At 38.2% G+C, this 26,844-nt stretch overlaps 2 protein-coding genes across 3 annotated transcripts; both read right to left on the bottom strand.

Moving 5' to 3' along the window:
• Positions 1-2,590: 2,590 nt before the first annotated feature.
• LOC102794118 (phosphoribosyl pyrophosphate synthase-associated protein 1-like) lies at positions 2,591-16,292 on the bottom strand. 2 transcript variants are annotated; one of them, XM_006787471.3, is made up of 11 exons: positions 15,589-16,292; positions 13,399-13,451; positions 13,237-13,303; positions 11,776-11,948; positions 10,657-10,772; positions 10,480-10,535; positions 8,980-9,125; positions 7,841-7,882; positions 6,144-6,214; positions 5,674-5,820; positions 2,591-3,091 (listed from the first exon to the last, which is right to left on the bottom strand). In XM_006787471.3, the coding sequence occupies exons 1-11, from the start codon at positions 15,750-15,752 to the stop codon at positions 2,933-2,935; spliced, it is 1,194 nt and encodes a 397-aa protein (XP_006787534.1). In that variant the 5' UTR covers positions 15,753-16,292; the 3' UTR covers positions 2,591-2,932. The 2 variants fall into 2 exon arrangements, with proteins under 2 accessions (XP_006787534.1, XP_006787535.1); XM_006787472.3 differs by lacking the exon at positions 7,841-7,882 and having other exon boundaries at positions 15,589-16,291.
• Positions 16,293-18,852: 2,560 nt separating this feature from the next.
• On the bottom strand, positions 18,853-23,201 carry si:dkey-45d16.4 (uncharacterized). The gene is made up of 7 exons (XM_006787470.2): positions 23,134-23,201; positions 22,249-22,371; positions 21,929-22,070; positions 21,695-21,803; positions 21,052-21,142; positions 20,600-20,785; positions 18,853-19,115 (listed from the first exon to the last, which is right to left on the bottom strand). Exons 1-7 carry the CDS (start codon positions 23,168-23,170, stop codon positions 18,988-18,990), a joined length of 816 nt encoding a protein of 271 aa, XP_006787533.1. The 5' UTR covers positions 23,171-23,201; the 3' UTR covers positions 18,853-18,987.
• Between the last annotated feature and the right edge of the window lie 3,643 nt (positions 23,202-26,844).

The following is a 26,844-nucleotide window of genomic DNA, read 5'->3' as shown; positions in this document are numbered from 1 at the left end:
CTTGTGAAAATGTTTCTGTTTCTGTAAATAAACATACCTAGATACATAATTAAAGACATGAAAAATAGATAAGCATTGATATGTATGTGAAGAAGTACAACATCAATTTTATTCCACCCATGCAATTCAGAGAGGCTGGACCCTTTACCAGCTGTCATAGGGCGAATGATAGGCATACACCCTGGACAAATCACCAGCCTGTCACAAGGCTAACACAGAGCGACAGACAACCATTCACAGCTACAGCCAATTTCAAAATGCTCATGCATATCTTAAACTGAAATGCCCCAGCAGGCCAGTGGATTTAAACTCAGGGCTTTCCTTCTGTGATGCAACAGTGTTAACCACAGCACCGGAATTATTATTTACATTAAAGGATGTCAGGAGGTTACAAATAAATAAGGCAGTAATAAGGTCACAAAATAAGCAAAAAGACAATAGAAACCGTGCTGATAAAAAGTAGTGTATACATAAAGTTGGAAGCCAAAAAGAAGACTTAACTATCACAAGATTAATACAGCAAAAATTATTTTCTAGAACATGTTTTGGAGTCTTATAGCCCTCTTATAACACAAAAAGCTAAACTGAAAGGTATAATTACATAATATGAGATGGTTAAATATGATGCAGTAAAGCTTAGAAGCATCTCTTTGTTAATGCCATGCATACATTATAGGACCGTAAAGACTGTTTGTTTTGGGTGAGGTCCCAGCATGTTCCATCTACCATTCCCTTTGCATGGGCAGTCATAAAATTACAAAATTAAGTATTCACTGTTCTTGTGACAAGTGATTTAAACAAAATAAAAAATGAGAACATCCGGTAAAAGCAATTGTGATTAGCACAATTTGTGCTCTAAATTTCTTAACTGCACACGCCTGCCAGTATTTTCTGACCTCTGTTGCCATCTGCTGGTGAAAAACACACATTACATTAACTGAGGCCTCAATGTGGGTACGCTATATTTACTGTGGTACCTGCAAACAAGGTTATATACAGGTTAAATACAACCTTTAAAAACAGACATATTTAAGGCAGGCCTATTGAGGAAAAGGATTTTATGTATGACACCAAAACACCTGCAGCCAAATCTATAACAAAAAAAAAAAAAGACTTTTACGTCTCCTGGAACTACGTGTTAAGATGAAAGCAACTTTAGCATAGGTTAGTAAGGTCAGCACTACTGTCTCCATCCCTGAGGCAATGGTAGACAAAGTTAAGCAAAACAAATGAAGCCTCTCATTAGCATCACAACATTTGAATACTGAACAGTTGTGCATTACCACTGTGTAGCTGTGACAGCGCAGATCATTATGCAGTTCCTGAAAGAGCTGTGCATGGTTCCCCTACATGCAACTGGGAGACAGTTGTAGTTCTGGTCCGAACAACCTCCCCCCCCCAATCAGATTAGACTGAACAAAGTTTCCTGTTTTAATTTGAGGAAGTGGCCTGGTAAACGTTTGTGGGCAGTTCCTCTTTCAGTCCACATTTAAACATTCTTCCGCACTCTGCTCTTGCTCATTTGCGAAGGAAGGGAGGCCCAACAGCTTCACAGTCATGCAGGTGTGTGCTTTTGTCATCTTGTTACATGGAGTTGCACTTTAATTTACACCAAGGAATAGCTTAGGCTCTTTAGAATACTTGTACATATTTTATTATCCCAGTAAGAATGCTTTACAGATGCTAAATGATCATATTTACTGGGTTGGTGACTATTTAAACAGTTCTGTCTTTTTCCAATAACACGTCTCTGCCCCTAGACTTGGTCAAAGCTCCTCAGCAGATTGAAGTGACTCTGAGGCGTTTAGAACAAGTTCAGGGTCTTGGACAGAAACACAAAGATTACGAAATGTCTACGTGGTGCCCGCATGTGAAAATGTAGTTATTTAAATGTTTTATCTCTCTGTAGAAAAAAAAAAACTTGCCACATGTCTATATTTACTCATTTGTGAGTCATGTTTCGATGAGTAATACACTTATAAATTTGCCTTTGCTTGAAATATGTTGAAAAAAAGTAAACTGAAAACTACATTCAATTTTAATTAATAAAAAGCAGCATCCACTATTAAAGTTTCTGCTTTACACTTGAAATTCTGATCATCTAGTTTACTTTACAATGCTTGCAAAAGATTTCTATTTGCAGAATTTATTTTAAAAAAGAAAATCTCAACAGCCTGGCTCCAAAACCACAAATCATTTTTCCCCTTCCTTATCTGGACTGCATTTCATTTCCTCCTAAGTATTGTGCGTTATCACATATGACAACTGTAAAAGTATTAATCATGAAGTACTGTAAACTAACTGCAGGTGGGTACTTCATGCTTTTCCATGCTTCACAAAAACAGGCGCCTGAACAGTGACTGAAACTGCTACCGAGAGTTTCAGTTCAGGTGTGAAGCCGCTTTACTGTAGTTTTCTGGCAGTTCCACAAAAATCTTCACACATCTAAAATACAAATGAATGTATATGAAAATGCCAGATGTGGTGTAGAGCTTTACTTCCCCACCCAGTTATTCAGCTTAGCATTTATCATTCTGAATCAAGATGGTATCAAAAAAATAAATAGAGATAAAAAATAAACATAAAAAAGCCCCATGAAGAACAGCTTTATTTGCCAAACGCTACAGTGTAATGAGAGGGTCCACGTGATACATCATTTGTGACATTTATGTTGTCAGACTGTATGAAAGACACATTAGTGAAGTGAAACCATTGAGTAGTGTGTACAGTTCTTCTGTGTAACAGAAATGAGAAATAAAGCAAAGTCTGAGTTTCATATGTAACATACAGTACACAGAGTCAGTTATTCTCTAAGGATTAACAGGAAAACAAACTGTAACAGCTTAAAAGCCGAGCTTAAAGTAAACTGGATTCTTGGTCCTCAGTGTATGTGCTTATGAATGATGTAGCCTAAATGTACGTGTGTGTTGCCTCAGTCGTCCATAGCAATGTTGCGGAACAGATAGGCCATGGATTCTCCATTGTGGATGCGTCTGATCGCCTCAGCCAGGATCATACTGACGTCCACGGTTTTGATTTTTGGACACTGAAGCTTCTGGACCTCATGGGGAACAGTGTTGGTCACCACCACCTGAAAGCACAATGTACCCTTTTATTGCTGTATTTCACACAGGTACACAGGTTTTTTTGAACCACAATCTTAAATGTTCTATTATTTAACAACACAGGAAGTTAAGGATAAATGCAGCTTTATTTAGTAGTGCATTTTCAATTTTTTTTTGTTTGTGTGTGTCAAATGTTATTAAATCTTGTAATTGCATGTTTACACATACATGTTAATAAAATTGTAATTTTCATTTTTAACGTTTGTTAACTAACTAAAAGCAATTCTTTCACCCCAACTCTCGAGCTTTGTTCTTTCTTAAGCTATAACACAAAACAACACCCAAGCATGAAAGCATAAAAAGATGCACAAATAAAGATTTAATATACACAAAACATTATGATTGCCAATTTCCCTTTCTGGGAAGGAATACATCTCATTAGACATATAGTAGATGTACATCACCACACACTTTATTAGCTGCAACCTGCTAGTACTGTCAGTGCGCCCCAGGGTGGCTGTGGCTACAATGTAGCTTGCCATCACCAGTGTGTGAATGTGTGTGTGAATGTGTGTGTGAATGGGTGGATGACTGGATGTGTAAAGCGCTTTGGGGTCCTTAGGGACCAGTAAAGCACTATACAAATACAGGCCATTTACCATTTGATTCCTACTTCCTTCAGAAGTGCCTTAGTTCTTTGTCGCATAGATTTAACAAGGTTCTAGAAACATTCCTCAAAGATTTTGGCCCATATTGATATGATGACATCTCACAGTTGCTGCAGATTTGTCAGCTGCACATCTATAATTAGAAGCTCCAATGCCACATCCAAAAAGTGCTGTATTAAATAAAGGTTTCGTGACTATGGAGGCCATTTGAGAGCATGAACTTAGGGCTGGGCGATATGGCCTAAAATCCATATCACGGTATAATTTGAAGCATGTGCGGTAACGCTATATATCGCGATATATTCTTTTCTTCCGTATAACGTATTTTACACACTATAAGGCACACTTAAAATCCTTTAATTTTCTCAAAAATCGACAGTGTGTCTTATGTATGAATTCTGGTTGTGCTTACTGACCTAGACCCAATTTTATGTGGCAAACAGTGCGCAGAAATCTGTCAAAAACGTTTTATTTGGACTTTGCTAAGCTATGAAGGCGCACCGCTTGATGGATTGTTGGAGCATTACGGCTACCGTAGGCAGGAGCTTCGCGGAGTAGTTAAAAACAGTCTAAATTCTTTCATCTTTAATAAAATAATCGGCGCTTCTGCTTTACCAGGTGTAACAATTAAGTTTAACATCCAGGCATCCATGAAAACAAAATTTATTAAATTCAACGGAGTTAGAAGTTAGCAGGAAGTTAGCTCGCTAGCTTCCACCTAAACAGAGATTTTTGAAAAAATTACAACGTACAGCTCTGCTACCTCTTCCAACATAAATAAAGACAGAAAACTAAACAGCAGTGACTTTTGTAAGGTTACTGAAGTCAAACTAGCTGGTAAATAATAATGTGCTACAAACTTTTTACCACTCGATAAAAGTTCACGTGAGGGTTTCTGGTGGTTAGGGACAAATGGAATTGCATGGCAGAATATACTGCAACAACATGGGAATAGAACAGCTGTGAGAGAATTCAGCATTAATGAATCAATGGTACAGAAGTGGAGGAAGCGCAGTTTTTGGCTTTCCCCATATTTCAAAAGTGCTTCGTCTCTTTGCTATGACTGTCGCCCGGCATAGTTTGCAGATGATGTTGTTTGCAGCCGCTGCAATGTTTTCGACCAAAACAGGCACAGCTGGATGACACCATCAACATACGCTACCGCGGTAGAGCGGTAGAGTCAAAATCTCTACCGTTGGCCAAATTTATATTGTTTCTACCGTATACCGTTTATACCGCCCACCCCTACAGGAACTCACTGTGACATTCTAGAAACCAGTTTGGGATAATTAGATACATTTGTAACAAGCCACATTAACTTGCTGGAAGCAGCTCTAAGTATGCCAAGCAATTGTTCCCCGCACAATAAACATCACCACTACCCGCTTTGAAACGATGCACAATGGAGCCACGCTTTCATGTTTACACTGAATTCTGTCCCTAACGCTCCAGTGTTGCAGCAGAAACCGAGGTGTAAATCAGTTTGGCCATTTTTCTTTGACATCAATAAGGCATTCTCTCCCAGAGAAGAGGAAGATGTCAGTAGATGAGCAATTTCTGAAAAACAGATGAGCAAATCTGGCACCACCAACCATTCTATCACTTAAAATCATTAAATCACCTGTTTGATGCCCAGTTTGAAATTCAGCAGGTCATCTTGACCAAGTTTACATGCCCAAACGCACTGAGACACGGCCATGTGCTTGGCTGATTAGACAGTAGTGTTAATGAATGTGTGTACCTAATAAAGTGGCCAGTGAGTGCATACCTAGGATGAGACTGCTTCAAAGGTTTGGTTGTGAAATTTTTCACCCATTAATTTTACTTTTACAGAAAGAGTACAGCAGATCTCTAATGCCGATGCGTTTCCATGGACTGCTAAAAGTTAATGTAAGTAATGGGTAATTATAATCAATTATACCAAGTGCACATTATTTTACCTCATCAATAGCAGATTCTTCTATTAGTCTCGGAGCCTCTGCTGACAGCAAGCCATGTGTAGCCATGACGTAGATCTTGTAGGCTCCCCTCTCCTTCAGAATTTCTGCTGCTGCAACAAAGTCTTCCACATCGTCTATAATATCATCCTAAGAAAATGCCCACACATACAGACAAAAACTGAATTTCAGCATTTACATTTTGGTGTAAACAAAAAGAAGCCTTTTCCCTGTAGCTTATGCAGTGGCATTACTACCCATATTTGAAATCCTTTATTAGAAAGATGATTATTTATTGTTAATTTATTGAAAATTAACAATAGATTCTGAACACGGAAAAGATATGATCACACTGCACTTTTTTATAAACCCCCCACTACAGCTGGTTCCTACCAATACATATATGTATGAGATGCCATTATTCAGTTAAAATAGTAGTTTTAAGATAATCACATAAAACTTAGAGCTCTTACAACAATGATGGCAATTCGGCCTCCTACGTCGCCAACAACACTGATAGGCGGCTTCTCCTTTGCCATCATCACTAAAAGACACAAAAATATTAGCATTACTCTCAGGAAAAAAAGACAGGTCTTTTCTTTTAACCCAAATCAGAGGAAGCTTATTGGAATGAAGTAAAGTTAATGAACATTTGGTGAGAAGGGATTTGGTTAAAACCTGCAAACACCATGCAGACAGCTTTAACCCAATAAGCTTCAACTACCACAGTACCATTCAAACTGTTAAGATTTTGGCAAAATATATAATTCCACAGTTTTCACATTTGTGCTTCCAACTAAATCCATACCAAGACGTACAGCTGCTTTTGGTACAGTGGTAGATATGACTGCAGAACTGGGTTTCCCTTTGAAAACAGACCAGAATCGATTCTTATTTGTAATCCAAAACACTATTTACGACCATAAGAATATAAAAAGGTTCATCTTGGAGATTCACTAAGGGTCATCGGGAATTTAAGTTGCTCAACCCAAACATATAACATTAAAATGTACCTGAAGGGATTTCAAGCAACAATTGATTCAGGTCTAGAACTCAACACGTCTTATTTGTTGCGTTTCCCACGTGGAAATCCCAATAATGTCAAAAATCAGATGTACAAAGGCTACTGTGCAAAATATACATTTTAAAATAGTTATTTCTGGATTGAGAAGGAAGTCATGAAACTAAAGTCTTAATACTATTTAGACGTTTTGGACAGAAGGAATCACGCAGAATCTGACACCTAAAACTCAAAAACAGAAACTTGAAACAAGTTGATGTAATCACAGTGCAAAACATAACTATCAAAGGGTGGTGTTATTGTTTGTCAGGATTTCTTTCATGTTAAGCAATTAATGAACAATAGTTTTGAGTTAACACTAAAATGCTAATATGTCTAGAGCAGGGGTAGGCAACTCCAGGCCTCGAGTCCCGGTGTCCTGCAGGTTTTAGATGTGTCCTTGGTCAAATACAGCTGATTCAAATTGCTAAATGACCTCCTCAACATGTAATGAAGTTCTCCAGAGGCCTGGTAATGAACTAATCATTTGATTCAGGCGTGTGTTGACCCAGGGTGATATCTAAAACCTGCAGGACACCAGCACTCGAGGCCTGGAGTTGCCTATCCCTGGCCTCAAGGCTTTTCTTCAGCCCATAATTTAATACTTTATTCATAATATCATTCATTTAAGAGTTTCTCACTCAGGTAACAATTATTAATTTTATAAGAATCGATATTATTTTAACAGATGATGCAAAAAAGAAGGCTTCCAGCAATTACCATGAACACCCATCAGACACTGTGGCTCAAAGATGAATATCAAGACAGTGCATTTCACTCAGTGTATGTGAAATTCACTGTAAATAACTTTGTAGGTCAAAAAATGACTCACAGTATTTAATGTTAACATGGTATGGGGTATAACCCTTCTTTTGCTGCACTAACTGGTTTCATTAACGTCAATTTGAAATGCCGTATTCATCTTTCAGAACAGTGTGTGATAGAAAAAAAGTAGTGATTCAATCCTAAAAAGAGGAAACCTCATTCAGGTTCTACAGGTGACCAGCACCACTTAGAAGTGGAAGCCTTCAGCAACTCACTGTCACTCCATGCAGGGAAGCATAAACAATCAATAGGAGGCAAGAGTGGATTCAGGCAATATTATCATACTTGGAAGCTCTATCCCAGGGAATGGGACCTGTCTGCTGCTTGCTGTGGAAAAGGATAGGATGGTACAAAACATTATGGCATGATTAGATAAATAATTAAATATCCCCCTCCAAAAAAATTATTCTAAAAACTCAGAGCAAACTTAGAAGGTCTGACATTTTATGCAATCAATGCAAAGTGAAATTGGGGGAGATGACATAAGAAGACTCAGATTCAGCCCTTGCGGGAGACAGCAAAAAGCAATTGCTGACATATTTCCAAGTTGAGGCGGGAGAACGGGGAGATGGTTTAGCTGAAAGGAGAGTACATAGGGTGGAATGAGGTGAGGGAAATAAATCTGGCGCTGAAATGAAGGAAGCGACGGTGGCAGGTAGCACCTGCAATATTTCACAGGTGGTTATAACAATGTTTGAGGCAGAGCTGGCCTGCAAGCTTTTGGGAAAACTGCACATGCTGCTGTTTGTTGCTGTGCCATCAGCATTACTCTTATCTTAAAACGTGTTAATATTTTTAAAACTCCTGTAGCGACTACAGCACCGTGCCAGTTTATGGAGGTCTATCTGTCAAGCTTAGGACAAATGAATTAAATGGTTTTGATTTGGATTATGATCAGATGTAGTTGTCTGTTCAAAGTGAATACAAAGAAGAGGCTTTCTGTTTATTTATGGTCCCTAAGTTTGAATAAACATTATATTCTTACTGAAAATGTCATGTTTGACAACACAATGTTTTAAACCTGGCATATACCATTGAGTTAGTGGTCAAAATAAATAATACGCAATGCGAGAGCCTCTCAGTCAGGACTCTGCCAGTGCTGTTTTACAGGGCAGCTCTCATGATTATTATGCACACAAAGGTAAGAATTGAGGAAGTCAAACATTGAAAGAACACTGCTGGTGTCTCGGCAAAGAATCAAAACAGGAACAGGGAGCTTGTGGAAGCTTTCTAACAATCAACATGAAAATAAAAATGAATTTTTCTAAAGGCAGACAGTAACAAAAAACAGAGTTAGTAATAAAACAGTTTCCTTTCCCAGTAAAATTATAATACCTGTAAATGACCATCAAGGCTTCAAGAAAAAAAGAAAGAAAGAAAAGCAACAACAACAGATACAGATAGGTTTGCGCCGTTTATCTTACATGGTAGCTCCAGGCCAGTGTGTCCTGTGATAGCACGAGACAAAGGGGGAGAATGTCGACCATCAGCCATATCGGACTCTGAGTGGTGGGCCTCCCCGTGTATCACTGCCAGCCCAAGTCGCAGCCTCTCAGCATAAGACTGAGCTCTAGGACAGACAAACATGCAGACACACAATGTCAAAGAAACTGACAAAAACAACACATAAAAAATACACAGAGAAAAGAGAGCAGAAAGAAGTTTGCAAAGGACAGAGATTACACCAACAAAGAAAAGTGGTATACTGAAAACACAAAAGCACAATTAGGAGGCCATACAAGTGTTAGGCATTCTTTTGTTTCTTAATTTAGTCTCTAGCTTGTCCACACTTTCACTTTCAGCTCAATTCTTTTTATTCCCATTGCTTGAAAGTTACTATAAAAACTCCCTAGAGCACCAAGATCGTTAACATGTATATTGCATTTATAGTGTTGGGAATTATTTTTATAACACTCAGATCCTTACAAGTCATATATGTGTAGTAGCTGATCACAAAATGAACATCGACATTAAGTCTTTGTTATGTGTATGTTATCATTTGCAAATAAATTTTGCTAAACAATTTTAAGTGCAGTGGCACATGGGGGTTACTGGAATGTGCTGTCATGCATGTCTTTAAACAAGTAACTGTGATGCTAACAGAGCCTGTAGGTGATTGCTTTGTCTTACACAATTAATATGTAGCATGCAAAGAAGAACCATGAATATATGTTTTTATATTACTTTCTTAAATTAGCATACATGCCAGTATGTTCATACATGAGCGAAGCAATCAAATGGTGCAGGCCCACAGTGTTAATAGCTCCGAAACCTGTGATTGCTATGATTGGTAAACCTATGATTAGGGATTTTTTTTTTTCTTTAAAAATAAATAAATAAATAAAAAAGGGATGTCATGTTCTGTGAATGCAACTAACAGCAGTCATGATTTAATAAAGCTACTACACAACAAGCATCTGATTCAATCTGTGACAATGGCAAAAACTGTGGAACGTATCGCTTGCCCTGAAGAGAATTGTGCACAGTGCATGTAGTGAACACCTAAAACATTAAGAAGATCACAAAAAAGTTTCAATAGGTTATTAGTTATGTTAGGACTTTAGTAATCATGTGACTTTGAGCACAAGACTCAAGTATGAGGAAGAACCTCATGCTTGAAAACATCCTACAGTTTATAAAAACCTGGCTGCACCATTAATTCAGTCTTTACGTTTTGAACACTAAGGTGTGTGTAGCTTTTATCTGACTTTTTTCTAGCTCACAAAAGGTAACACTTTAAACTTTATTTCAGCTTAATTTGAAAATACCCCTTTAACGTCAAACTTTGCATATACATCATTCAGTATAGTGAAAAAAAGTCAAGAGAAACAGCTTTCCAAGCTCCTTAGACAAGAGAAACCGTACTAATGCATTTCATAATAGCAACGTTAAAGATATCGGCATTGTCAGACTTGCCAAATTACCTCTTAGCAGCCGAGGGGGACTTTGCAACAATGACAGCATTCCTGTAATTTGGGATCTGAAGAGAAAAAAAATACTCTTGACCTCTAACCATTTATACATAACAGTAAAACACTATTTGTGTGTATGTTTGATGTGGAGGCACGTCTTGTTGAGCCTACAGTATAAAGCAACCTAACCTCCTCCTGAATGTACTGGATGAGGAAAGGGGAAGCTCTCAGGTTGTCAACAGGGAAGTTAAAAAAGCCTTGGATTTCTTTCTGGTGAAGATCCATAGTGATGATGTGAGTTAGCCCTGCAGTACAAACACATAACATGTTTATGTGTGTGAGGTTATATAGTTTCAGAAATGCCTGTAGCATGAAATTAAAGCTCTTCAAGACTGGTGACAGAAAAATAACATTTTGATTTTTTTAAAAGTTGATAGCTTCGCAACTTATTAAATCATTGGTTTTAAGCACAGTGAACTAAGACAACTGAAATAAGAAAATGGAATTAGCAATAAAAAGGTAGGACATTTTGTAAAACAATACATTTAGGTATTTACATGTACAGTTTCTTACATCCCTAAGCCTGTACATACTGCACACATTTTGAAACATTTGTAGATTTCACAACTTGTAGTGGCTGATTTATAATCACACATGAAGATTGTTTCTACCAACTTGCAGGTATTTGTTTGCCATTTGGCACTTTGGAAGAAGCATAAACAGTATGACTGAGCAAGACCTGGAACATACTGAAAAACTAGACACTGAATAACATTCTGGCAGAAGACCACCCTATGAATCCTGCAATAACACTAACTGCTATAGGTTACTGTGCTAAAAAACAAACATGAATGGAAACAGGCAACAAAGTATTACGTTTATTAACCTTTTCCCCTTAACTTTTTTAAATTTACATTTTCTACCATTTTTAAAAGGTCAACAAATCTTGTCTTCAGGCCCAGTAAGCAGGCAAGACAAAACTCCTCCTCGTTCTCAAGTTATCGCATTCAAAAACATGGGTGTCCACGCCACCCGCCCGGCCAGCAGGATGACGACAATCCCCCGCCAGCCTTTTACGGCAAAAACTGAGTCAGACTGGGGGAAAAAAAAACAAACTAATTCAACCTGGGTCTGATAAAGCAACACTACTAAAACAATATTCACTATTCAAGCTATAGTCGCAATGTACCTCCCCTCCTACTTTTAGTGTCATTGACTGTCTGTTGACTTTAATCTGCACTTTCTTTTACTGGATATAACCCCCCCAAAAAACGATGACGACAAAGGAAATGAGAACAGCATATATACCAGCTTTAGCTAACATAGATGCTAGCAACTTGCAGACAATCGAGCCTCTCTTCCTCATCTTGCACTGCTTGCTGTAAGGAAAGTAGGGAATGACCCCGATGATGTTCTTGGCACAGGACGTCTTTAGGGCATAAGCCATAACCAGCAGCTCCATGACAGCTGTGTTGACATCTCTGAGCAACACAAGTAAGAAAGAAATAAGAGACCATATCAGGTGCCACGGACTGTAAGGTACAGGTATGGAATATTGAATCTAGGGACAAAAAATACAGAACGATGCTTTATAATTATGAGATGAAAGAGACTGTTCGGTCTGCCATTAAACATTTGTTTGCAAACATCATGTCAACAGACAGTGCAAACACCACTGTATCTGAACAAAGGTTCACTTTTTTTTTTTTTTTTAATTTGCATAGTTTACAAATAACCTGCACCATCGAAACAGGATTTTCCTGAAAAAGTCAGCTAACGTAAATGACAAGTTTGACTCAGGAAAAACATTCGCACGTAACAAAAGGTCTAACAGATGATTCTGATCTATAGTAACTACAAATCAAAACTGTGCTGTGATGACGACTGTCAGGAAAGTTATTTATATTATTATTAGACCAGTTTGACTACATTTGTTTTTTGTTTTTAACGGCAAGACACAACATGTAGATAGGCAGGTGACTTAACTGCTGCCTCTGTGCACACTCAATAGGAGAAGCGCTAGAACTCAACAACATTGAATACCTCTGGTTGTTTTTTAGAGCCAGTCTTTTTGTCATAGCAAAAGAATGACAAACAAGGTGGAAAACTCACCTCACATGACATGAAATGGAAAACTTAACTGAGTCTCGGCACAAAAATAGATATGCTTCGACTCCTGTTAGAATTCCTAGTAACTATCTGAGGTCATATCTAGATTTTAAAAAACTGACCATGTTATTGTGTCGCATAAAGGACACGTGCTTATAACATAAAACTTTGAAAACACGCCGATTTCAGTAATAAAGTACTTTAGAACATTAAATAAATAGATTAAGAGTCGTTTCTGATCAGAACTTTATTATTTTATCAAAGCATAAAGTTGTCTTAGCTGATGTGTTTACAGTTAATTGGTCATTTACATATCCAACAGAAAGTGATACATTTGCACTCACACACATTTGCACATCTTTTTTGGTTCCACCTAATCCAGCCAACCGTTCACTCTCACTTCTTGTAAAACATATACATTCACTGGCCACTTTATTAGGTATGCCTAAGCATCTCAACAACTCAATGTCATGCAGACATGGTCAAAACCAGCTAACTTTTCAAGCCAGGTGGCTAATCTAAGCTTTTTTCCTTTGTTTGTTCTTTTGTTTTTTCTAGCTCAATATTGGTGTCGCTGGATGATAGACATTTAAGAACACCAAATACTACCTTTAAAAGATGAATCATTTTTCTTTTTTTTGCTAAAGACATCTGTCTCACCTGGGAATGGTCTGAATGATAAAGATGTCTTGTCCACGGACAGATTCTTTCACATCCACTCTAGTCTCTGAATAAAAAGCACAGTTTTTATGTATTCATGAGTTACTGTGGCAACAGGAAACCATAGTTCATTAATATTTGACATTAAATGCTTGGCCTCACCTGAATCGGACTCTTGATAAACCACTGACTTTCCCAGTTCCACCCCCAAACGCCTGGGGAAAAAAACCACAGAGTTAAAAAAAAACATACCTTGGTGTATTGCACTAACTGAAGCGTGTAAATATTATTTTTGTACTAAGACACTATTTTCTGCCCAGCAGTTTGATAGCTCTCCATCTGAAGAACTTCAAGAACTAAAGTTTAAAATTATTACATTATTGTGTGGAAATAAACCTTATATTTTGGCTATCAACATCGTGTGTGTCAAAATCCATTTATCTAGGTGAAATGATCAGTTTCTTAAATGATTTTAAGAAATACATTTAATTAACAAATAATTTTGGTCACTGATAACTGACCTTTTCTATTTTCTGATATAAATTTGGAAGTTTGAACTTACTGGTGAGACAAAATAAGACATTTCTTTACTTGCTTTATCCCCCTGGATCACATCATAAAAATTGTACTTTGTTTCTTTACCGTTAGTCTCAAAGGTAAACACCTCAATTTGGGCTCTGATAAGTTGGCGGTTCTTAAAAAAAAATTATAAATCTATTTAGGTCGAAATGCAACAGCCAAAATGCAAGCAGAGAACCCATCAGTCTGTACTCTGCACTGCTGCCTCACCCTGTTTGCATTCATAAATCTCAGACTTTTTCAATTTTTTGTTATGACAGTACCATAAAGTAGCCTAATCAAAACAGGGGACGAACATATGGGACATTCTCCTTAAGTCTTTTTCTTTTTCCTGTTCATAGAAAGATATATTTGTCTAACCAGGGAAGGTTTCAAGCATGTTGTTTTCCTTTCATCACATCCAGTGAAGAATAAAAATAAGGATGCTTTTGTTCCAGTTGTATTCACACCCAGCCTCTGAGTGCACCTTAGCATAAATATTCAGTACAGTATTCATTAATATTTTTTCTCTCTATTTTCTCTGTCATTTTTTAAAACCTTTGCTCCCCAAGAAAACACAGCATGAAAATGCAAGCATGATCTGGCTAAAAAAAAAAATCTCCTGCAACTTTGCCAAGCACTGAAAACTAAGAAACCTTGATTCTTTCCCCTCCCTACTGGGTGGGAAGTGCAACTTCCATCTGGCTATCTGACAAGGCTACAGGAGCAAAAAAAACCAAATAAAACAAAAACAACAAAAAAATAAAAACTGCTTTCAAATTACAGTAAGAGAACCACTTGTTTTTAACCAAAAGAAACACTGCCTCGTGTACATGCTCTATGAATCACGGCCAATTAAGTATTTTGCCTATCACAGTAATACCCAGTAGTAAATCTATACCATGCTTACTTCGAAGGCAGACTTGGATCTGAAAAGCATACTCCCTTTGTAACAATGATTACCACTGACAGGTCTGACAGGTTTATCTCCCATTGCAGAAAAAAAAAAACAGATTTGTCATTAGCTAATAAAAAAATCTTCACTGTACAGTGCCGTCCTCAGTGTTTCGTTACTATGTAATAGCACTTCAAAATAAAACGATTTTTAGGAAAAGTGGCAGGTTTGGTTATGTTGACTATTGAGGTACATAAATTGGAGCATACATAAATTCAAGTTTTACAGCCAATAAGCTGATTAAATAGTTACACAGCATGCAATGACATCTGGAATCAGTTATCAAAAAGTAAGATAGGCAGTTTAGTTGAAGTAAACATCAATACTTTTGCAGATTTACTGTCACATCTTCAGGTACAATGAGGTGATGCATATCCACTTAATTGGATTTTCTTAAAATGTTCAGTGCAAAGTCTTTTTTTAATCTCCGTTTCTAAAACTTTTATTCTTTGTTTCAGTATTTGCCATAAAACTTGTTGAAGTGTGTTAAAAGGATGTTTTGAACATGCATTACGTAATGTACGAATGTAGGCCATGTACACTGGGTCACACTACGCTGAGCAGTTACACCATCATCTTGTGGCGAGAGTAGTGTGATTACCATGCCCTGGTCCACAGTTTTCACAATAGTGATTGTTTTTGTCGTACTGAATTAAAAACAACGTAAAGTCACACGCGTGCAGCTGTAACGTGGTGTTTTGACAGAGACTTGGCTTACTAGCAAGGCCATGTCAACACCACACACGAATCAACATGACTATGTACTCATCGTTATTAAATCGTTAAATATGTTGCAATGACACGAACACATTAAGTCAACAGTTATTAATTTCACTTACTCTGTTATCTTCTGGGCCAGCTCGGTGCATGCGGTGGAAGAGTTGGCAGAAAAAACACGGTAGCCACCTCTGGCAATGTTCATTTTCGTGTAACCATAGGACAGCTTTGGGGACTGAGACTGAGAGACCAAAGACCTGTGACCCCCAAAGCGCCTAACTGGCATGTTGGTTTGGACTCACTGTGGGCTCTGGTTTTGTTTATCTTAAAGTGCCCAATTTAGCTGAAAACCGACTACTATACTTGAATCTAGTTCGAGCACGTTTTAGATCTCAGCCATGCAGACGATTCTTAAATTAATAAAAATACAATAAACACTAAAACCAAAAACACTGTATATACGCTACACCAACAAAGAGCACATGCTCCACGTGTAATGTGGATGCAACACTAGCGTTAGCGAATCAACGACCACCCACAAATCGCCAGCCGCCACAGAAGCCCCCACTCTACCACAGTCCACAGCAGATGGAAAGCTCAGCTCTCCGTTTCCATGCGGTCACTTACGCTGTGACGCATTCAGAGTAAACGCGCTGCTTTTCGAAACTATTAAGGGAACTGAAAGGTGCCAAAAGCAGCCTTGGGTACAGCAATAACCCGCTACTGCAAACACGTCGCCCGGATAATTAAAATGTAGCTGCGTTAAAACTTTCCGTTTCTTAGCCGTCGCAGTAAGAAAAAAGACGCCACGTGCACAAGCTCATTGGATGTGGGAAAGTCGCGACTGACAGCTGGAGGCCCAATCAGAAAGAAGTTAGAAATAGCAGGCGCGCGTGATTAAATTTTTAACCAATCAGAAACCGGGATTCGTATTACCTAAAATTAAAGCGCAACGGAGTAAAAAAGAAATGTGATGGGAGCTGCGGGGATTGGTTTACCCCTCTGTCCCTGCACTGGAAAAAAAAGGATTCTTGCTTTAAATCGTATGAGACAACGCTGGAGTGAGTAATCGCTAGGTGCAGGTCTAAGGTGCGGTACCAGCAGATTAAAATAGCTTTAAAAAGAAAGAAACAAAAAACGCCATCTGCATCAAATCATTTACAAAATACTGAGTTTTTAAGTGAATTTTACATTTCTACAGAAAAACATGTCATTTTTACGATATTCTTTTAGCCTCTTTAAAAAGATATTTTTATTAATCCCCATATTTTAGCACATGTGTGCAGGTGTACAGACAAGTTACTGTCTTAGACAAGATAATTTACCCATGGAATAAGTTTGTGTGTGTGTGTGTGTGTGTGTGTGCATATGCTATTGCCTCCTGACAAGGTCTGCATTTGAGCTCCATTTTGATAAGCAAAACAAAGGAACAAATTCATTTCTGGAAAATGAGAAGAAATACAAAGAAACATGTTACCTAAAAGTGACCACCCTCATCACTATAGTAGTTATACAACAAATCTAGACAACAGTCTGCAAATTTGTGTAACATTTCCTAGTAAACAATACCTTGCATATACCGGTAATGGGAAAGTAACTTGCCCCATGTGAGGTCACACAAAGAGGTCCTTTTTTCAAGATCTAAGATGTTCCACCTCAGGAGTTTAAATATTTAGGAGATTAATGTATGATGATGATGAATCACTTTATAACAGCACTATGACATGTAGTACATTTGATTCTAAAAAAAAAAAACTGTGCTTGAATAAGAGGGGATAAATGTAAACAATGTTGATTATAAACTGCCACACGAACACTCTTTACTATTTGTTTTATTTGCAGAATAGACATCATTGCCTTTTTTAGGTTAAAACAATTTGTTTATCTGCCTTATATTTTATACAACACATTGTGGGGACCCACTGTAAGGAAAAATAACATGTCAAGTTTGTTTTCTATATAATTTCACAGTAGTGCTATCATGTAAACTAAAGTAATCATAAAAAAAACTATGTGTACATCAGCAGAAAATGTTTTTTAAAAAGTGCTGCATCGTGAACACCTTATACTGTAACTTTTACGGCTGGCCGATCCCTACGAGGGATTAGCAACTTTAACGACTACTTACAAAAAGGGTGCTAACTTTTCATTAATTAATTCATTAATATTTTATTACAAAGTAATTTTATCAAGAACAAAAAAAAACTTATTCTTACAATCTGAAGAATAAGGTGAAAGACTTCATGGCTTGTTTTAGTGTGAATTTTTGCATTAAAAAGTGCTTACCAGTCAAAATACAGCAATTTGTTCAGTAAAATATAGTTTTATTTCTATGTGTGTTTTTTAAAATGCCTTCAGATAGAAAATGTTTAATAAGGCATGTGTAAAGTAATTATCTGGGTAAATGCTACAGAGCTAATAAACATTTAGGTCCACAACCCCAATTTCCTAAATATACAGGCTATTATGCATTTATTATGTTTGCTTTTTTTTCATTCTAGCACTGCAAACAATTTTATATTCTCTGAAAACAGCTTATAATGTTGTTGGTGTCATTCTAGGAAAAGGCTAGCTTTATTGACTTTTTATAGCAGAACATACACAATGATCCTGTCTGCCAGTTCTGGCTCAATGGATCACCCCACCTAAGATGCCACACCACGCCTATTTATCCTTTCCATTACTTAATTTCAGCTACTGCAGTGCTATAAAAACCTAATTCAGACTGTCACGAGAAATAAAACTCACCTAGTCTCTTAACATTTATAACAATTAGCGTGGAGCAGTTTGTGCCGGCTGATTGTTATAGATGCTGTCATTACCTGTATGTCAGTCCTGCAGCTGCTTTTAGTCTCCAAACTTTGCGCAGTTTTCAGTGCTTTATAGCTCATTTCTAATGAATGAAATTGTCTTTTTGTCCCATTAATTTAAAATCTCCTCTAAGTGATAAAATGTTGTTGTTTTTTTTAATTTGGAGAAAAAGAATCTGAAATCTATGTGCAAATCTATGTGCAAAAATATTCAGAGCCTTCGCACACCTGGATTTCTGAACTTAATTCCAATATTTCTGGTGGATCTGGCTTTGTTTTCAGTAAATTGGAGTCTCTAAAATGCATTTTAAATGCATAATTAAATTCATATTTAAGTTCTTTAAGGACCCTATTACAAAATGCTACCAGCACTATGCTTTACTATGTCTGGGGACACAGGCCAGGTGGTTTTATCAGTTTTGTCCTGTAAAAATAAATGATTGAGTGTACTTTGATAAGGAAAAGCCAATTTTACCAGTTTAAGACTATAAAACAAAAGAAAGTGCACATAAATAAGATGTCTGAACACTTTTTCAAGCAATTCCACACATTTGTCTAGGTAACCAGTATCTGACGCTCATAATCTTTTATTTCTAGTTTCACTGCATTCCTTCCTCTTTTTAGTGGATAACTTTGCCCTTCCCACTCCCAACCTCTGCAAATTTACTAAAAAGAAATGCATCAAAATGCAAGTGATAAAGTTTTAATTTGTCAGCCTTTCAGCACCTTCTCTTTTAAAAGGTCCAAGATGACCTGCCTCTCTTGGCTCTCAAGCTCAAATCTCCGCTCCCTCTCTTTTCTCTCAGCTCCCAGACGTTCTCTCTCCAGAGCGATCTTACCTGAAAACGTGAAGTGAAAATGGATATCAGCACAATGGCAGCTTGACAATCTTCATAAAATTCTTTTCAGATAAGTTTTAGAGGGTATTGTTTTCAGTTGAGTAGTATTCTTTTTATTAGTATAGACACTAGTATTTTTTATTTTTTTTTGGCAGGGATAGCTCAGTAGGTAGAGTGGTCGCATCCACTGAACGGCTACCCTGAGGTACCCCTGAGCAAGGTACCGTCCCTACACACTGCTCCCCGGTGCGCCTGCTTAGTGGCTGCCTGCTGCTTCACTGAGTGAATGGTTCAAATGCAGAGGAGTAATTTCCCCACGGGGATCAATAAAGTATACATTATTATCATTATTCATGCACACTTGCATTTTAAACATAACATAAAAACGTAAGCATGATGCTTCAGTTCTGCTAAAGTTCAGAATGAGCATCAAGTTGATTTAAGTAGCTTTGAATCTGGCATGGCAGACAGGATGGTCTCTATATTTCAAGAAATCCCCTGGGATTTTGCGACACAACCATCTCTAGGGTTTACGGAGAATGGCCAAAAAAGACAAAATATCCAGTGAAAGCAGTTTTTGGTGGAAGAAAATATGTCCCTGATGTCATTAACTCAATAGTAATTCAAGTAACATGTCAAGTAATTCAAATAACCACTCATTACAACCAAGGTATGCAGAAGAGCATCTCTGAATGCACAACACATCAAACCTTAAAGCAGATGGGCTACAGAAGCAGAAGACCACACTGGGTACCACTCCTTTGGCTACAGAATCTGAGACTACAGTTTTGGTCACAAAACTCACCAAACTCAACAAAACTATAAAGAAGATGGGGAAAAATGTTGATTTCTGTGATGGTAGAACCAGAATTTGGCATAAAAAACATGAAAGCATGGATCCATCCTGTTTTGTATCAGTGGTTCAGGATGGTAATGTTAATAGTGTGGGGGCATGTTGTCTTGGCACATGTTGCTCCCCTTAGTAGCATCTAGTATCATTTATATATCACAGGCTACTTGTGTATTATTAGTGACAATGCCCAGTGAACAGAAGATTTGCGTCATATAGGGTCAGCCGACAAATCTGCAGCAACTGTGTGATGATTTCATCTCAACAGACATATCTATCTATGAGGAGTGTTTCCTTGTTTAATGTAATCCACACATAATTAAAGCTGTTCCGAAGGCACAAGGGCATTCAACCCAGTACTAGCAAAGTGTACCTAATTAAGTGCCCACTGAGTATTCTCATGCCTGGGCTACTGGAAATAAGAAATGAGTGGGAACAGTTAAGCACAGGTAAAACTAATGAGGGTGAGGCTGGCAAAAATTTAATAAATAAATAAATAACACTGAACTATAAAGTCTTACTAGACATGAAGACATAGACAGGGGAATAGAGAAAACAGCAACTAAGATAACTAAAAGTATGAAGGTGATAACAAAACCAGCAGATATTATAAGGACTATGGCAAAAATCATACTTCTCTGAATCTCCAGTTCCTCTCGGCGCAAGGCGAGCTCTTCTTCTCGAAGCCGCTGCTCCGCCTCTGAGCGTTTCTCCAAGAAGCTGAGAATCTCAGAGTAGGTCTGGCAGCAGCACTGGCAGGGCCGCTTGGCTGTGGGTGCTGCTGACAGCTCTGTCATTTCCTCACGCTCTTCTTCTTGTTCTGTAATTAAGTGAAAATTCAGGCTACTGTTCCTAAAGCTACCATAGCAGAAATAGAAAAAGTTGATCCTTTTTTTTTTTTAAAGGGTCTTTACCTTGAATCACAATTTTAACTGAAAAATCCTGGTGATTTAATGAACGATAACCACGATACTCTGTAAACTGTCTTTCCCAGCTGTTATGACACTAAGATTTAGACATTAAACAGCATCTGTGACACCAGTGTGGATGTCACATCCTTTGTCCCTGTGTTTTGAATCTGTTCACCTGTAGTGGTTGTTTGCGGGATTGTGATGTTGGGTTTGTCCTGTTCTGGTAGAGTTAGTTCTTCTGCGACTCGATTTCTCCGCTCTTCATCCTAAGAAATATAAGGGAGAGATCATTTCAACAACAAGAATACATGCATTTTACTCAATGTCTTTGCTTACTTTATGATTGTGAGTATGATCCTTTGGGTAAAAATGCTGCAACAAATGACTTGAGCTTGATTGTGCTACATGTAGTGATTTTTAGCTGCTTCCTTATTTCCTAGATGTTTGGTTTGAGAGATTTTTATGCCAGATGCCCTTCCTTGGTGACTTGTAATTCTGGGTATAAGCTAAACTATGAGCAGCAAAATAGGCAGATTGTTGCAGAGAATGTTAAAGTGTTCCCATTAATCTGGTCAGCCATATTTCCAAAAGATAAATCTGTAACTGTATAGAAAAAAAGTGAAATACTGTAACTTAAGTGATTTATCTACCCCTCTAATGCACCTTTCTCAAAAATACAGGGTTGCAGTAGTGTTGGGATTACGGTTATCACTTATGATGACTTAGACCTTATTAAAAAACGCATTTTTTACACTAGCATTGTAGTACACATACACATGCTCTTCTCTCTCTGCTGACACAATAATAATGCTACTCACCTGGTACTTTGTGCCATCATTGCTGACTATGAGTCCCTTCTCAGCTTCCAGCTCCAAAACTTCATGGAGCAGATCCTCCTTCTGGGCATACAATCTCTCTGTTCCAAACCTGAGTAAAAAAGCACACACGTGTGCTCAAACTAAAACTTGCTAGTAAAGCCAGTAGTGTACATCATGCATACAGTGCAAAGATTTCTTTACTCCTGGCTTTGGAATTGTGTCGACTGAACCAACCTGCGTAGGCTGGGAAAGTCTTGTTTCTTGTAGTAGTCTAGCAGCAGCATGGTTCTCTCCCTACATCTCCTGGCATCCACCTCAAAGTTTTCCTCTTGGAGGGCAGCAGTGATAATCTCACCCACGCGTGCCCAAATCCGTCCTGAAATCAATCAGTTCACACATTCCTTAATGTATACAGGAGGTTTGTAATACCGACACATTTAACAACTTGAAGAAAATAAATTAATACAACTTTTTTTCCCACCACACACATTTATCATGCAGGAAATGCAGCTGTCAGCATTCAAGCACAAGTCATTAAAAAAAAAAAGACAAACCTGGCTCTTTGGAGGCAAAGGGATTCTGTGCAATAACCTCTCGCAGAAGGATGATGTCATGGCGTGCTGAAAACCGCACCTGCCGCTTTCGTGGGGTTGTGGAAGGGCAAGCGAGGGGAAAACCTTAAGATGGAAATAGAACAGAATAACTTTTCCAAAATAGTAGAAAAGAACATGCTGAAATACAGCAAGGTGGTGATCGGATATTCTTCATACACAGTGGGCTTAGTTAGAGTCCTCTTGACCTCTGACCTACTTGAAAATCAAACATGAATTTGACTCTGTGGCATTATAATTCTCTTAATTTGCACGACATCTATAAAATCTAGAGTAATCTTGAAAATCAAAGGAAAAAAACTGCACTTCCTGACGTAGACTTCCTGCGAAACATTAAACCGCATGTGTTTTGATTAAAATAGAATTAAAATCTATTTGTTTATTTGTTTGGATTATTTTCCTCAATTCACCGTTACCTGTTTAATTGTGCAATTGCATGTTACTGCTTGTTAATGGAAAAGACATAACAAACCACGATGGAGAATAAACTGGGCCTTTGTATTGGTGAAGAGAGGTTAAATGGCAAAGGCAGTGTGCCAGTTGCAGAACTGCGATTTGACAGATGACAGCAACTCTGTGACTACATTGTCTCACACTGTGTACAAGCTGACAGTAGCCTGCAGCTACGACAGATTAATCAGAGAAGCGAGACAACCTGTAAAGCACTGATAGCGCCACTGTGGCTACAGCAAATTTAATGCCGAACCAAACGCGTAAGAGGAGGAGGAGCATCTCTGCACTAATCGAGAGCAGCAGCAAATGCTGTTTAGGAGATGTTATTTAAGTGGCTGAAAGGCGCGTTAGACGTGGAGGTGGAATGAATCTCACCGTTGTTGATCGGCACTTCCACCACTACCCGTTCCATGTTTCTGTTTGGTGCATCCGGGAACCGCCTGACGTGCACGGTACACGTCCACTCACCAGTACCGGTTCCCTACTGACGTGTAACTCAACTTGGCAGAGAATCACAATGTGGTACCGCTCTTCTTCTTTAGTTGCGCTTACTCTGTTTGACCACAAGATGAAGCCAGAGGACAGCGGGTCGAATGCTGAAGTACGCGTACAGATGACTTCTGCTACTGATTTATCAGAACGTAGTAACAGCATATGGCTCCAGAGAGTGCCAAGCGCTCAAAATAGATGATATTTATCAGCCATGAGATATTGACAAGGGGTATTAATCATAGCCGGCCGAAGGTTGTATTGGGTGCCTCTACTATTAATAACAGACTAATTCTAATTCATGCAAAAATGCTTGTGGAACTGTCTCACAATTTTTTTTACATTATAAAAAAAATTATAATAAAAATAGTGCATCAATAATTCATGTCCGCTGAAGGCAAGGTCATAATAACTCAAAAGATGCTTGCAGTGCTATTAGTGACTGTCATTACAATGCATTGTCCATCAAACTGTTTGTACTGTATCAACAGTTACAAACTGTCAAATGAAGCTTATATAACATTTGTTACATATAGTGAATCAAATTTCAAGTCAATTTTATATATGGTCCAAAATCACAAATCAAATTTCAAGTTTGAGGTAACCTTGTTCCTTCTCTCTATACTGATTTGCTCCTGCGTCTCTATTTCTGCTTCTTTTATGTCCTTATGTTATCCTTAACATTTTAGAGTAACTCCTAGTTTCCAAAGTCATTATTTAAATGTGACCCGAAGGAGGTATCCATTTCAATAGGAATGTTTAATGCTGATGCAAAACAAAATCTTTCTATACATGTAACAATAGGACCCAAGACAATTAACAGATCTACTTTATTAAATACATGTAAAACTATAAAATTGTACGATCGTAGGTGGAAGACATGATAAACGCTGCAGGGAATCTATTAAAAACTAACACCATGTGTCACACGTTAAAGGCACGGCAATCTACACTTCACCCCAACTGGGCAACAATATATAAAAGAAAATCCTCAATGCCCATCACCGCGGTACATACAAATTGTGCATATAGCAATTTACAGTTGATCACACAGTAGTGCATTACATATAGGAATAAACAGCTATATGCAATATACTCCACACACATTAGCAATGCTCTAACAAACTATAAATACATGACATTTTGTACAGTAATGTATTGTTAATTATAAAAAACAGTATGCAAATACTGATGCCTTAGAGAGAAAAATAACCATCCATCTATCCAGCCAGCCACCCTCCAACAATTGGCTATGCCCAGGTATTCTATCCATAAAAACTATGAACAGAGTCAGTGACAGGGCAGCCCTGGCGGAGTCCAACACCCTCCAGAAATAAATCTAACTTACTGCCAGCAGTATGAACCAAGCTCTCACAAAGGTTAAACAGGGACTGATTGGCCCATAACAACTGGCCAGACACCCCCCACAGGATAACCAGAGGGACCAGGTTGAATGCCTTCTCCAAGTTGACAAAGCACATGTAGACTGGTTGGGCACCCTCAAATGTCCTCAAGAGCAGCGGTCCCCCAACCCCCGGGCCGGTACTGGTCCGTGAGTCGTTGAGTACCGGGCCGCAAGAGTTGAGGCTTGGGTGTGAAATTTATGGCTTTCAGGGTTTTTGTTTTTATCGTTAACTTGGTTTACCTGGGTCTTTTCCCGTGTGTTATGAATAAATCTTCCTTTTTTGGTACCAGTACTGTTTTTATTTCCCTATATTTATCCGCGACACCTTAAAGGCCGGTCCATGAAAATATTTTTGGACATAAACCAGGGACCGCTGCTCAAGAGGATAAAGAGCTGGTTGTTTCTGCTGGATCAGAGGTTGACTAACAGGTATGCTCTCCGCTCCAGTACCCTGGGATAGACTTTCCCAGGGATGCTGACGAGTGTGAACCGCCTGTAGTTGGAGCACACCCTGCAGTCCTCCTTCTTAAACAAGGAACCACCACTCCAGTCAGTTTTACAAACCAGTTGTTTTTAATATTTTTATGATGGACACAAAGACTCATGAAAAGCTCTGTATGGATCATTAATGAAAATGTTTTGTGGAGACTGCTCATGTATTGTGCATTTGTAATGTGGGTTCCAGTCTTTGTGTGACCAAGAAGAGGTGTAGACAGCAAGAGGCCACCATGACAGATTCTCGCAGCGATTAATCACATCAGGCCAGCGTTAACCTTCAATGTGGCTGTTAAAGTGTTGAATAAATTCATATACAAATAACCTTGCTGTAAAAGGACTAAAATATATATGAAAGCACAGGCAGTCATATTTTGCAAAGAAAGCTCTTTATGGAGATTACAGTAGGAACCCTAAAATAAAACTACTGTATAATAACAATGCTGTAAATGCTACATGCTGTAAAGCTTTAATTCTCTTTAAAATATTTTACAGTAAGAAACTACAGGGCTGTAAATAACACTATATACAAATATAAATATAGGCCATTTAACAAACATTGCAAATTCTTAGTATACCTAACATGCAAATAGAAAAAAAACATGAATGAAAAACTGAGGAGTAAATATAGGTAAAGAAACTGCACTGCTTCCGTTAAGCTTTGTGGCCATATTTAGCATACCCTTTCCAAAAACCACAGGTAGACCTAATGGTGCTCACACACTCACGCTCTGTCATTGCTACTTGTGCAAGCAAAACCACACTAGCATGACATTGCTGCTGACATAATGTCAGGCAAGTAAACAGGGACCCAGACCTGGCAACCCGCTGCATTGCAATCATTTGATTATTTGGTTGAGGGAGTGCTTTGCAACCACATTAGGAGGTGTGGGGGACGGAAACAGAGGGAGTGTGTAGGGAGGGCTTAGGGGAATGAGTCAGAGTTGCTTTTTATAAACGACAGGAAATCAGTTTCCCATATTAGTTACTTTTGGAGAGCGTTAATTAAACATGGCAGCCTTCCAATTAAAGGCGCTAACACTGCAAATGCTGTCATTACCTCTGACTTATCGGGCCATTCCCTGACTGAAAGGAGATAACAGGTAATATGAACTGGAAACAATACATTAGTAGCTGGAAACAATATGCAATCTAACAGACACTGACTAACAGAGAAAAATGAATAATGTTATCACCAACTGCACATAACCTGTGTTTATACAGTACAAACCATCGCCATGGTTATGCACATAAAAGAATATGAAACAGTCAGGCTGTAGCAGCCTGTGTGCCAGCAGCTGGCATCCTTGGTGCTCAGATGTCAGCGGACTGTTAATTAGCCAGGACACACAGTGCTGGTCATGCTGGGATCAAAGAACTTTTCCAGTAAGTGTTTCAGGGAAAAGTGACCACCACAAGAACAACATGAGGAGTTTTTCCTTTTAGCACCAATCTGACAGCTTTCTAAAATGCCTCCTCGCAAATTTTCTTGCTCCATTTAATGACCATGCTTCTGCCTTTCACCCATTCTCCCTTTTTCCCATGGTATTATTGTGTATGTGTGCGTGTTTTAGCTATTTGTGTCTTTAAGAACTTTGTAACAAACAAGCCTCATAGAATGATGGAAAATATGCCTGGTGCTACCAGTAGAAATGAGACAGACATATTCTACTTTTCTCATCTGGTGTCTAAGTAAG

This window comes from Neolamprologus brichardi, chromosome 6 (genome assembly GCF_056152115.1).
Source record: "Neolamprologus brichardi isolate AB-2024 chromosome 6, ASM5615211v1, whole genome shotgun sequence".
Classification (NCBI taxonomy): Eukaryota; Metazoa; Chordata; class Actinopteri; order Cichliformes; family Cichlidae; genus Neolamprologus; species Neolamprologus brichardi.
The sequence above is the reverse complement of the archived record's forward strand: the minus strand, read 5'-3'. Positions and strand labels throughout refer to the sequence as shown.